At 39.4% G+C, this 13375-nt stretch overlaps 1 protein-coding gene across 1 annotated transcript in view; it reads right to left on the bottom strand.

Moving 5' to 3' along the window:
* Positions 1–13375, bottom strand: part of LOC143023058 (uncharacterized) — a gene marked incomplete at its 3' end in the record, with an annotated part of 55822 nt that overhangs the window by 34946 nt on the left and 7501 nt on the right. Inside the window, 1 exon segment of the mRNA XM_076181529.1 lies at positions 9989–10169. Within this exon segment, the coding sequence (XP_076037644.1) occupies positions 9989–10127 (139 nt within the window).

Here is a 13375-nt window from a genome sequence, read left to right as displayed (position 1 = left end):
GCCCTTCGAGCATTCTAATATTGTTAACCTCTTGAATATGATGATGCCTACATATGTATCATGAGCTGCAAGTGGGGTATACAAGGATGCTGGCGTTCGCTTCCTTTTAATATTTATTTTGTAGCTGTAACTGAGTGACCCCTGAATTTTGTGAACAGGCTCGATCATGTTTTCTATGATGTTGTATTTATTCAGGGAGAAGTAGAACAAGTATAACAGCAGCAACTTTATATTTTGTAATGTGCATGTTGTGATGCATCACCATACATCAGGCAACCTGATGTGCATACAAATATTTGACTCGTATTGAAGAGGTTAATCCTTTATTTTGTATAGATTGCAAAGTATCTTTGCTTACTTTACTGACTACTGGGAACCATGTTGTGGAAGCAGATCCAAGTGTGGCTGTTATGCTGGTAGTGTTGCCCCACACTGAGCAGCCAATATTAGGCTGGTTGAAGACGTACTCCGATGAAGGGAATTTGTTTGTTTATTTAGAAATAAATATTGGGCACCAATTAATGACAGCTTGTTTCTATGGGCGAGAAAAGAGGGGGGGTGAGGGGGGTGACAACTGTGAGTTTTACGTCATGTTCCAACTTGGTCTGCTTGCAGGGGAGGAGGTGAGAAAGCAAGGAGCAGAAAGCCAGGCTCACGTATGATGCTCCGAGGCAATCTGAATCTTCGACATCCATTCAGCCCTTATATACAAGGGCAGGTCATGACCTGTGCTCCTAGTTGGCATGAGGTCATGTGTGATGCATGGGAAGTCAAAGACAAAACATTCTAACGCTGGTGACTCAGGAAGACAGAAGGTATGCGTTCCTCAATGAATCTAGTGTTTATCATCATGTGGCTGACCAAGGTGCAGGTTAGTTATCGCTGGTCGATGCTGGTACTGCATGTGTTTCCTCAAGAAAACTTTGTTGTGTCTCACATGGTAGACCCCGTCACTGGTTTGTCATCTTTGGAGGCCTAACTGGGTCCATCTTAGCTGGTAAAACTGCACGTGTTTCTTTGAAAGGTCTTTGTGAGGGTTATGTGACTAGGGGTGTGTGAGCACATCCCATGGGACCACTTGTGGATCAGTAAGGTTGTGGGATGGCCTGAAGAGATGAGGACGGGAGTGAGGACTGGGAATGAGGACTACTCCTAACAGTGGCTCTTATGAATTGTCTGTGATTATGTTTGATTTTAGGTTTATTTTCATGTTAGATTTTGCTTGTGAGCTGAAGGTTATTTGTGTGTCAAAAGTGAGGAACAGAAATTTAGGGTTCTTTTCTATTGGAAGGTTTTGGATGTTCAATTTCATTGTTTTTTATCCAATTAACTCATTCATTCATTCATGGTTGTCTGGTGTGAACAATTTCACTAATGACATCCATATACAAACATGCCAATAGGCTCTTTACCTTTGCTATCATCCTATTGGCTAGTGCCACATCCCCCATTTTCTTTGGCATTTCCAAGCTACTGTTGGACTGCAGTTCATCATCAAATATTTTTTTGCAACACACATCAATGCACTGGCATCTCACAGAATGCTAGATTGGAGCAACCAAGGTTGCAATTATCATTATTACCTCTTCTAGAATTAGAACCATCTCAGCCTTTCTGGGAAGACTCCAAATTTGAACTTTGTATTCTAGGAATGCTAACTGGTTGGTTTGGCACTCCAAAACCAGCATTGTGTGCATGCACCAAGACATCTATATTCAAGTCTTCACAGCTAGGGCTGGTTAACTGTCATACCAAGAGGCTACAGAAAAAAAATATGACCCAAATCATACACAGGATATAGCCATTCTCTAAATAAAGAGAAATAACTAAAACATAAACAAGATCTAGCTGAACAAGAAATGGAACAAAAACTACAAATGACACGAACAACAAAGATATCAAAACTAATAAAATGAGGAACAACAGAGAAAAACACATTAGTTACGAAAATAAACAACAAATATGGAGAGCTATAAAAACCATCAGAAGTTTAAGGGTGTTGGTCCGATTTACAGAGATAAAAAATGAAAAATTATGAAAAAATAACAACTAGCTGAAAAATAGTTTCAAGTGTTGGCAACAACATCCCAAAGTTTTAAAATGATATAACGATTTTTACTATGAATAATTATTATTTCTATTATTTAGATATAAATATAGCATGGCATCTGAACACATAACTGCATAGATCTAGATTGTTATTGTCTTGACTATAGCTTTTTTACTCTTTTAGATAATGTATCGTTTTGACTGCAGCTATTTTTACTTTGTCCTTTTAGATAATGTATTTGACAGCAACTCTGTGGTGTGTGTATTTACCTAGTTTACCTAGTAATAGCTACCTGGTTGTATCATAGAGGGGGAGCTATGCTCATGGTGTCCTGTCTTTGTATCTCACAGTATCTAAATTGTTCTTAAATTCGTGTATGGTTTTTGCACACACTGTCATTTCATCCAGTTTGTTCCATATCCATAGCTGTTCTTTTTCAGGTTTCTTCTATAACTGTCCTTTTTGAGCTTCCTTCCATGTCCTCTTGTATTTCTCATATCCCATTTTAGTAAGTCTTCTCTATCAAGGACTTCCGTACCTCTCATGATTCTATAGATGGTCAACAAGTCTCCTCTTTCTGTTCTTTGTTCCAAGACAGGTAACTAGTTTTGACACTCTCTTTATATGACAGTTCTAAAGGTGTAGGGGCCATCTTTGTAGTTGCTCTTTGGATTCTTTCAATTTTCCTTATATTCTTTTTGGTACTGTGTGACCATGTCACTGTATACTCCAGTCTTGATCTTATCAGTGTGACTAGTATTTTCTTCATTTTTTCATCCAAGTAAGTAAATGACACTTTTATTGATCTCAGCAAGTTGTAGGTTTCTCAAACAATTTTGTTATCTGTTTATCAGGGGACATGTCTTTTGTGATAATTACTCCCAGGTCTTTTTGAAATCCCACTTTCTTTACTTCCTTTTCACGAATTTTACGAGGGTTGATTGAAAAATTTGTGAGCTATTGTAGGACATGAGATACAGAATTGTAGGTTTTTTCATGCAAAATCTAATCTTTCATAAGCTGATATAAGAATTTTCAAGCTTTTTTTTTTTTTTTTCAGATAATTGATTTGGGACAATAAGGTTTTGTAGAAAAATGGACAAAATTGATCATCAGGCAGTCATTCAATACCTCCACATCAAGGGCTTAACTCCAAAGGAAATTCACAAAGACATGGTGGCTGCTTTACAAGACAATGCTCCTTCATACAGCATGGTTAAAAAATGGGCAGCTGATTTCAAATGGGGCAGGGGCAGCCTGGAAGATGACCCTCATCAAGAAAGGCCTGCCACTGTCACCATTCATGAAATCATCAACAAAATCCATGACATGTTGCTCACAAATCGGCATTTGACTGAATGTTTTACTGCAACAGAATTGGGCATCTCCCAGGAACATGTTCATGCAATTATCCAAAACAACTTGAAATGACGAAGGTCTCAGCTCGATGGGTCCCAAAACTTCTTGGACCTGATCAGAAGCAGCTGTGATTCAACATGTCAAGAATAACTTGCCATTTTTTATGCTGATCCACCAAGGTTTATCCAGCAATTTGTAACCATGGATGAGACTTGGGTTCATTGCTTCCAGGCCGAGTTGAAAGAACAATCAAAATAATGGAAGCATCATGGATCTCCAGCTTCAAAGAAGGCCAAGTCTGTGATCTCTGCAGGGAAGGTGATGGCTCCCATTTTTTTGGATTCTGAGGGGGTGCTACTGGTGGATTATCTGACAAAGGGTCAATGCATTACAGGACCATACTATGCCAACTAAATAAGGCAGCTGTGAGAGAAAATTAAGAAAAAAAAAAAGAAAAAAGTGTGGAAAGCTGTCATTAGGGGTGTTTTTCCATCAGGACAATGCACCAGCATACAAATCCACCATAGCTCTTGCTACATGATTGCAGCTTCTGACTAGTTGAACATCTGCCTTATTCACCTGATTTGGCTCCCTCAGACTACAATTTCCCAAGATGAAAAAACATCTCAGTGGTCAACATTTTGCCATGGATAATGACATCGTTGATGCCGTAGAGGTGTATTTGGAGGACCAAGGCTCAAGGTTCTATGAAGAGGGGATCCATAAATTCCATGACCATTAGAAAAAGTGTGTAAACTTGCAAGGGGATTACGTCGACAAATAAATGTATCAATTTATCATGAAATAAATTTTTGTACCTTAAGCTACGATTTAATGAAGCAGCCTTGCTGTGGATGTATGTACTGTGTCTTGCAACATTGCTTCTGACCCAGGGCAGTGGGCAAGATGCAGGGATGACCCGTCATCCAGGAGGTGCCAAGATAAGAGGGTAGAGGGAAGTGGAGTATGTTGGGGATGGAATGGGTGGGAGTGGTTTTTATGCCTTTGTTTTTTGGCTACCTCCCTTGTAAGGGGGGAAAAAGCCTTTGGTATATATATATATATATATATATATGTATCCTGTTTTTACTTTTTCCAAATTCCATTATACTACATTTCTTAATGTTGATGTCCACTTCCCACTTCTGACTCCATTCCCAAAGTTTGTTCAGGTCTCTCTGCAGCAACTCACAGCCTATTTCAGTGCTCACTTTTCTCAACAATGTTGCATCATCAGCAAAGAAGCTCATGTAACTGTCTACACCCTCAGCCATGTCATTCACATATACAGGTAAACGTCGACTTACGATGGCATTAGGTTTCGATAGAGCCATCGTAAGACGATTTCATCGTAAGTCGATCCCCAATTTGTGTATCACTGTTCCGTGGTCACTGTACCTAGCCTACCTGTATATTAACCACCAGAGATACTGAATATAGCCTATTAAACATGTACAGTAGTTTATTTAATTATTTTTATCCTTTTTACCATATTCAAACACTATAATATGTATTTTCAGTACGGAACTTAAATCTCGCGGGCAGCAGCCAATGCCAGCCGTACGACGTGACGTAATAATACTCGCATCATAAAATATAGTCACCGCTTATATCGATCGTTCTCTCTTTCACCCACGAATTTTGAAAACCACAGAGAATGGGATTTAGGGCACATTTGAGAGAATGTAAAAACACAGGGGCGACTACAATAAATATAATCAAGACGCCGATATGGCAGCGTCGCGAATCCACTTGCTCCTCATGACGCCTACGTGTGCGGCACCGTATGGAAGGGGTTAAATTATCATATCGTCGTCGTCGTCATCGTAAAGTCGAACAATCGTAAGTCGCGGCCATCGTAAGTCGACGTTTACCTGTATAGCAAAAATTATTGGAGCTAGTACCAATCCCTGTGGAACTCCACTAATCACCTCTTCCCAAGTAGAAGCCTCATCTCTGAGCACTACTCTCATTTCTCTTCCATGCAAGAAATCCTCCATCCATTCCAGTATATTACATTGTACCACTCCTATAGTTTTCAGTTTTCCTAATAATTTTCTATGTGGCAATTTATCAAAACCTCTTTGTATATCTAGGAAAGCACAATCAGCCCATCTGTCCCTTTCCTGTATTATATCTAACAGTCTTGAGTAAAAACAGATCAGATTTGTGTCACATGATCTTCCTTGTCTGAATCCAAACTGTCTCGGGTTTAGCATGTTGTTCTCCTCCAGATGTTTTGTCCATATGTTTCTTATTTTTTCACAAATTTTGGTTATGGTACTTGTAAGGGAAACTAGTCTGTAATTTGTTGGGTCTTCCTTGTTTCTTCCTTTATATACTGGTATGATGTTGGCCTTTTTCCAGTCTTCTGGTATTTTTCCTTTCTTTAGCAAACAGCTTATATATTTTACCTACCAATTATTCTTTACACTTCTTTTGTATCCAGTTTCCATTCTATCCAGGCTGTGCAATTTTCTAACATTAAGGCTTGCTATTTGATCCATTATTTCAGCTCCTGTTGCAATTATTTCCCCCACATGGGAGGATCTCACTTCTCGTCTTTCATCCCAGCGCCATACTTTTTCTTTGGTTACAACCAATTTGAAATGTTTACTCATGATGTCAGCCATTTCTATATCTTCTGTGTATTCCATGTTCCCCTAATGTAGTTTCTCAATTTCTAGCTTGTTTTTCACTTTACCATTCTATTGTGTCTTTTTCATAATTTCTTTTTTCTTCCCTGTGTGTTTGTGTGTGGGTGAGAGAGAGAGAGAGAGAGAGAGAGAGAGAGAGAGAGAGAGAGAGAGAGAGAGAGAGAGAGAGAGAGAGAGAGATAGAGAGAGATAGAGAGAGAGAGAGAGAGAGAGAGAGAGAGAGAGAGAGAGAGAGAGAGAGAGAGAGAGAGAGAGAGAGAGAGAGAGAGAATCCATGTAGCTGTGATTATAACCATGCACTGCATTTTCTTTCCTACAGCCTACAAACACTTACAAGGGAAGAAAATCAGGCCTAAGTAAGAGAGGATGGATGAAGAGGAAAGAGATTGGTAGCCCTTTACTGAGGTTTCTATTTCATGAGTACCTTTAGAAACACTATGAATCCCTTGATTACCTTGAATAAATTATTGAATAATTTATCTGCAAATTTTACCAATCATGTCCATTACAACGATGCCTGTAGTGTAAAAACCTCAAGGTAAAATTTGAAGCCCATTTTCTAGATCTTTTCCATCTAAAATGATGCCATTCAAATTACAACTACTTTGACAATTTTTTTATCTATTTGCATGATTCTTTTTTTTTAAGCTGACACTTTGTTCTACATTCTGAACATGGTTTATTATGATGTGTTGAATACTTCAATTTCAGAGAGGATTTATATCATGAACAGTTGAAAAATTCTGTGAGAGTAAATATATCACTAGAGCAATAATAACCATTGAACATACAAGTTTATTGTGTTGATAATTATAACCATGCCCAATACTTTCTTAAAAAAATAAATAAATATAAAAGCATAAGGCTAGTAGCAGTTTGAATACTAATTATTTTTGCACAATAAAATGAGGAGCTGAGAGGAGGAAAGGGTGGGAGCAGATATGTGCCTTTGACTTGGCTACCTCTCGTATACTGGGAGGAAAAAGCTCTTTGTATGTACCTAGAAAATGAGGTTTTTATTTTATAAGTACAGTATCTAGACAGACCTCAATGAAACTTGGTCAGAATGACTACAATGATGATCATGACTCTCAGTAAAATATAAAGAAAATCAGCTTCCTAGCTCAATTAGTAAAAAAGTGCTTGAAGCACACCAACATCCTTTAAAAACAAACCCATCTTCTACCTATGAAGCAACTGAAGGAAAAATACAATCACCAAAACAGCAATGCAATATCATTAACAATCACTTCTCCAAAACAAATTTCAAACCCACAATTCTAGAAAATAAGAAAATAACTATAGATACAAAAAACTGAATCAAGACATAGATGCCCCAACCTCATTCAACATAGATGAGAAAGATGCAATAAAAGAAGAGGAAAAATCCCATGCCTGAGGCCCACATAAGATCACAAACATCCATCTAACACACCTTGACCCAATTGCAATGAGGGCCTTAACTGATGCTTTCAACTACTCCTGGTTATTCAGCAATCTGGAAAAGAGCACACATAGTACACACATTAAAACACAAATCACCAGAAAACCCAACATCTACTGACCAATCTCATTAATATCCACCATTCCCACACTGATGGAAAGGCTAATCACACAAACATCACAAGTTTGCCCAACTCTCCAAACAAACAAAGATTCCAGGAATGCCATTCTACATTTCTCAAAAACATCCCATGTGCTGAAGAGAACTGAACAAAACACCACCAGAAAGTTATGATGACAATAGACATAAACAAGGCACATGATAAAGTTCCCAAATACACATTATCAAATATTAGACAGACAACCACAGGAAATAAGTAAAACTTCTTAGCTGGCAGTGTAAAGTAACCCAAAACAACCAAACTTCTGTAAATAAAGAGTACAATGTAGTCAAACTTAACAAATCACAAAACAAATTTCAGCACAGGATTAGGAGAGGAACAGAGGGAGTAATTGGTGAGGAACAGTGTGGATTTAGGATGGGTAGAGGTTGTGTAGATCACATCTTTGTGGTAAGACAGATATGTGAGAAAGCTATAGGAAAGGGGAAGGATGTTTTTTGGGCTTTTATGGATCTGGAAAAGGCTTAAGATAGGGTAGACAGAAAGGCACTGCAGGAGGTTATGCAGATATACGGGATAGGAGGAAAGCTTCTAGGAGCTGTCAAGAGTTTTTATGAGAGTAGTAGAGCTTGTGTCAGGATTAGAAATGGAGAGAGTGAGTGGTTCGAGGTAAAGGTGGGACTTCGTCAAGGATGCGTTATGTCGCTCTGGCTGTTCAACTTATACATGGATGGGGTAGTGCGAGAGGTAAATGCAAGGGTAGTGGGTCAGGGATTGGAGATGGTTAAAGAAAATGGAGAAAAGTGGGAGGTGAGCTAGCTGTTGTTTGCGGACAACACTGCGCTTGTGGCAGGATCAGAGGAGGGATTGAGGAAGTTGGTGACAGAGTTTGGGAGAGTATGTGATAGAAGAAAGCTAAAGATAAATGTGGGTAAAAGTAAGGTTTTGAGTTGTACAAGGGATGAAAGTGGCAGTAGACTGGAAATGAGCATTATGGGAGAGCGACTGGAGGAAGTGGATAGTTTTAGATACTTGGGTGCAAATGTGGCAGGAAAAGGTGGAGTGATGGTGGAGGTAGAATGTAGATTGAGAGAAGCGAGTAAATGCCTTGGTGGATTAAAGAGTGTAATGAGGAATAGACATTTGGGAATAGATGCTAAGAGGAGACTGTATGAAGGAGTGATTGTGCCAACAGCACTGTATGGGGCAGAAACATGGAACATAAGAGGAAGAGAGAAGGAGTTTGAATATGTTTGAGATGAGGTGTCTGAGAAGTATGATGGGGGTTACTAGGCCAGACAGAGTGAGAAATGAGGAGGTGAGGAGGAGAACAGGGGTGGAAAGGGAGTTGGGAGATAGGGTTGATGAAAGAGTATTAGGATGGTTTGGACACAAGGAAAGAATGAGTGAAGAAAGACTAGTAAAAGAGGTATGGAAGGCAGATGTGGAGGGAGTAAACATGAGGGAACGTCCTAGGATGAGGTGGATGGATGGGGTGAAGGGGGCTTTGGGAAGGACGGGAGAGGACAGAAGACAGGGGTGAAAGGAGAATGGTTGTATATGGATGATGTTGTGATGCATGAGGTGGAATGGGTGGGGGGATGGGGGGTGAGGTAGTATGTGTGAGCAAAATTTGATGCAGCCCGAAGGGATTTCTCCCCGTCTTCTCCTTTTATGCATGGGGAGACGGAGAGGAGGGGTTGCCAATTTAATGAAGCGGCCTTGCTGTGGATGTGCTGTGTCTTGCGACACTGCTTCTGACCCAGGGCAATGGACAAGGTGCAGGGATGATACATCATCCAGGAGGTGCTAAGATAAGAGGGAGGGTGGAGGGGTGTGGAGTGTATTCAGGGATGGAATGGGTGGGAATGATTTTATGCCTTTTCTTTTTTGGCTACCTACCTTGTAAGGGGGAAAAAGCCTTAGTATATGTATGTATGTATTCAAACATGAACAACAACCTAACACCTGCACCACACAACACATCCACACAAAAAACATTCCTACTCAGATCACAAAACAATCACTTCAAGCTCAGCCACCAAACTTGTTCCTCCAGATTAACCTCACAGAAATATCCAAAGAGAAGCAAGAAACACATTAACATGACTACATTCAGGTCACCATCCAGCATTAACAACACAGAATTGGCCTGAACACAAATGCATCCAATCAATCTGCTGCCCCAGGTCTCTCTTGCAGGAGACCTACAGCTCCCAGGTAACTGGCAACAGCCACTGGACAGACCCTTAAGTCACTCAGGGAAGAAATATTGTGTTGTTTAAAATGCATATATCTATGTACAAAAGCCACAATCCCAGGGGAAGTGGCCAAGTCAAATTTGCAATAGAACCCACCAGCAGGAGTGGACCCAAACACCCGGAGCACTGGCACCCTTTTGGCAGGAGCCCCTCGGAAGGTGGAGTACTGTGGATCAAAACCATTGATGGGTGATGTCAAGTAGTGGTCCACTGTGACAATGCGAGTGCTAAACATTATCTTGGCCAAAACCAAACTATGGTGACCATTATGTACAACCTAATCTGAAACAAACCATAAGAATGATTGGTCACTTAAGAATAAGTGTTTGCATTGTAAAAAATTGTATATCACAAAAAATAAAAAATAAATAAATAATAATAATAATAATTAATAATAATAATAAAAATTTAACCTACACAAAAAAAAATCATAATTACCACGTCAACAAGTTTTAACTTCAGTTTTGAAAAGGTGGCTACAAACAGTGAAATATGTTTTTGAAAAAATATGCATTGGAATCTTGGTAATTGATTTATGAAATTTTTTGGCTCAAAGGCCAAGCGCCAGAGCTGGTAGGCCATTCAGCGCATCTTGGTAATTGTATTCTCCAGTTAATCACTTCCTATCAACACCCAAATCCCAGGGGGAAGGGAGAAGGGGAGTCATAGAGGTGTTAAAGGAAGGGTAGTACAAATGCGATACATTACTAACTAAAAGTAATTAGCATCCTTTGACAATGGGGAGGATGAGGAGAGGGAACAAGGATGAAAATGACAAGGAGACCAGTAACTAGTTGTCAATTCTCCTCAAGTGAAAAATGGGAAAACAGTCTATAATGATGAAGATCCTAAGGCCAGTTCAAAAACTAAGTGCCTGCCCCTTAGATAGAACAGAAGCTGTCAATGGGTTTTGAAGATGGGCTGTGGAAATTATCTTTTATTATATATATCATGTACTTGGCTGGTATCCATCAGTGGCTCCAGGCTTTCTCAATTTAGCTAATTATCAAAACCAATACCATAACTTCTAACACTGAATCTACCATCTAACTGAAAAATACCATACATAGAATCAGAACAGGTGGCTGCACCAACAATACATTTATCTCCCTACGGCCACACTTTTATTCCCATAAATTACAGCACAGCAACAGAGTATTTTGGGTCAATCCCCTATTCATGTATTCAATGAAATGGAATGACTACAGTCCCTACAGCATCATCTATGTAAAACCAAAGACTGTGCTAATGCCAAAGAGATGGAGATAATTCTTGACCAGGGCTTCCCAACCTGGGGTACATGTAACCCCTGCACTTGCACTTTTCAGGGGGTAATTAGGCCTGAGAAAATAACCACTACTGTATAATAATTATCAAAAAGATAGGTCAGAGGCAGTGTCTGACCTATCTTTTTAATGATGGGTGGGAATGATTTTATGCCTATTTCTTTTTGGCTACCTCCCTTGGTATATGTATCTAAAAAGATAGGTATGTGATGGATCAAAATATTCTATAAATTACCCGAGTTTAGTTTACTGATGTTACCACTATTAAGATTCTTATGCAGCCTACACATCTAGTTTTCATAATAAAATAGTATCCGAATATAAATATCATCAATTTTTTCCTTTATTTCTTGGGGCACACGGGAATCTATAAAAATTATCAAGGGGTACAGAGGAACAAAAAGATTGGAGATCCCTGCTCTAGACACTTCCTGAAGTTTCTTGAACCTTTCCCTTTCTCAGCTTCTCCAACAATTGCCACTTGTTATTATTCTCAATGCTCTATTCAGTATTTGTTGTAAGCTGTCTGTTTTCCTGGGAACAGTTCTGTAGAAACATGGTCAAGTGTAGTTTTTATGAAATGTTTGTAGACCATGATTAATTTTCTTCTGTTGCCAAAACACTGTGCTTGCAATTTATTTTAGTAAGTTTATTTTCTCATTAATTTTCACTGTCAGGTCTTTGATATGAGGGCTGAAGGCCATGTAAGTATCAAAGGGAGACTTAAAATTTTGGGGCTCACTTCTAATTGAAGGGTTAGGCCATTTAATTTTGCTATTATTTTTTTTTTTATGCTTGTCTGAACTAAGATTACTGATGAATTCTGGGGTGAAGTTTACATCCTATTATTTCTAATCAATGGTTCTAGTTTGCCTAAGCAAGTTTGGATGTCCTTAGCTGTTATTATGCAGTAGCTATTATTAATTTTACCAACTGGGAGCATACACCAGAGTGTGTTGCTTAACTCAGAGTGAATTTGGGGTTAAGTACAACAAATTGGAGAGCAAGAGACAGGACCCAACAAATACTGCTCTTTTCTTGTTAACTACAATTAGGTAAATACAGTCACCAGTCCCCCCACGCTATCTCCACACAAGCTCCCACACAGATTCAATCAACTTGCCTTAGCCACAAGTTTTGTGGGAGTCCCCTTCATCTCTTCCATTGAGGGTTGTATCTTGTGGAAACAATCTTGTGAGTGGGATCAACATTGGAGGAAACATGACAAGCCCATAAAGCTCAAGTTGACATTCATGAATTATGCTGGTAACAGACCTAAAATGATTCCCATAGAATGGTCTCTGGCTTGATACAAAGTCATGTCAGCTATACCCCATGATTTACCAAAAGCATGTGGTGCCAAAGACATCAAAACATCTCTTCAAATCCACATTCAATGTTCATTTCTTATAGCTATACAGCAAGACAAGGAGCACAGGTGACTTGAAGATTAGGATCTTGATCCTGCATAAATACAGTATCAACAATGACATGTACTATCATTGAGTGAGTCCCTACCACCTTGGACTATTCCAGTACTTCAAAGGATGTACATAATGCACCACTGTTATGCACTACACTACCAAACTATGGTCATCCATTACTCGCACACAATCAGGATGCCTACATATGGGATTCTTTCATCAATGATTTGCTCTCTCACACAATCAGGCAATGACTGCGTGAAAACATAACTTTGGACCTAAGTACAGCTCTTGATCAAGCCAGGGCACTTGATATTGCTCAAAAGACTTCAGAGTCTTATTCTCGTCTTTGGTGTAAGTGCTGCTACAACACCCGAGCCTGTTCACACCAATGATGGGACCTATGCTACTGTAACATCTGACACTGTTTATTCTGCTGAAAGGACCTATGCTACTGCCAATTCGAAGTCCCATTTATTTCTACGGTGGTCCCCGTCACAATCACAGACAGAGCCCTGCAAGAAATGTCACTTGCCATAAGTACAATAAGTGGGGACACTTTGCTAAAGTGTGCCAGTTCACTACAATTTCTACTTCTGCATCCACTCAGTCTTCTACACTGGCAGTCATCTCTGCTTCTTCCCGGGACTACTACGGCGAGTTACTGCGTATGTTTTGATTGGTAATAATGAAGCAACCACTTTTATCGACACAGGGAGCTCTGAATCTTTCATCTCACATAGCACAAGTTGAAGGTTGTCCTAGCAACTGAA

This window comes from Oratosquilla oratoria, unplaced genomic scaffold (genome assembly GCF_046742065.1).
Source record: "Oratosquilla oratoria isolate Oo_2021 unplaced genomic scaffold, ASM4674206v1 SCAFFOLD295, whole genome shotgun sequence".
Taxonomy (NCBI): domain Eukaryota; kingdom Metazoa; phylum Arthropoda; class Malacostraca; order Stomatopoda; family Squillidae; genus Oratosquilla; species Oratosquilla oratoria.
The sequence above is the reverse complement of the archived record's forward strand: the minus strand, read 5'-3'. Positions and strand labels throughout refer to the sequence as shown.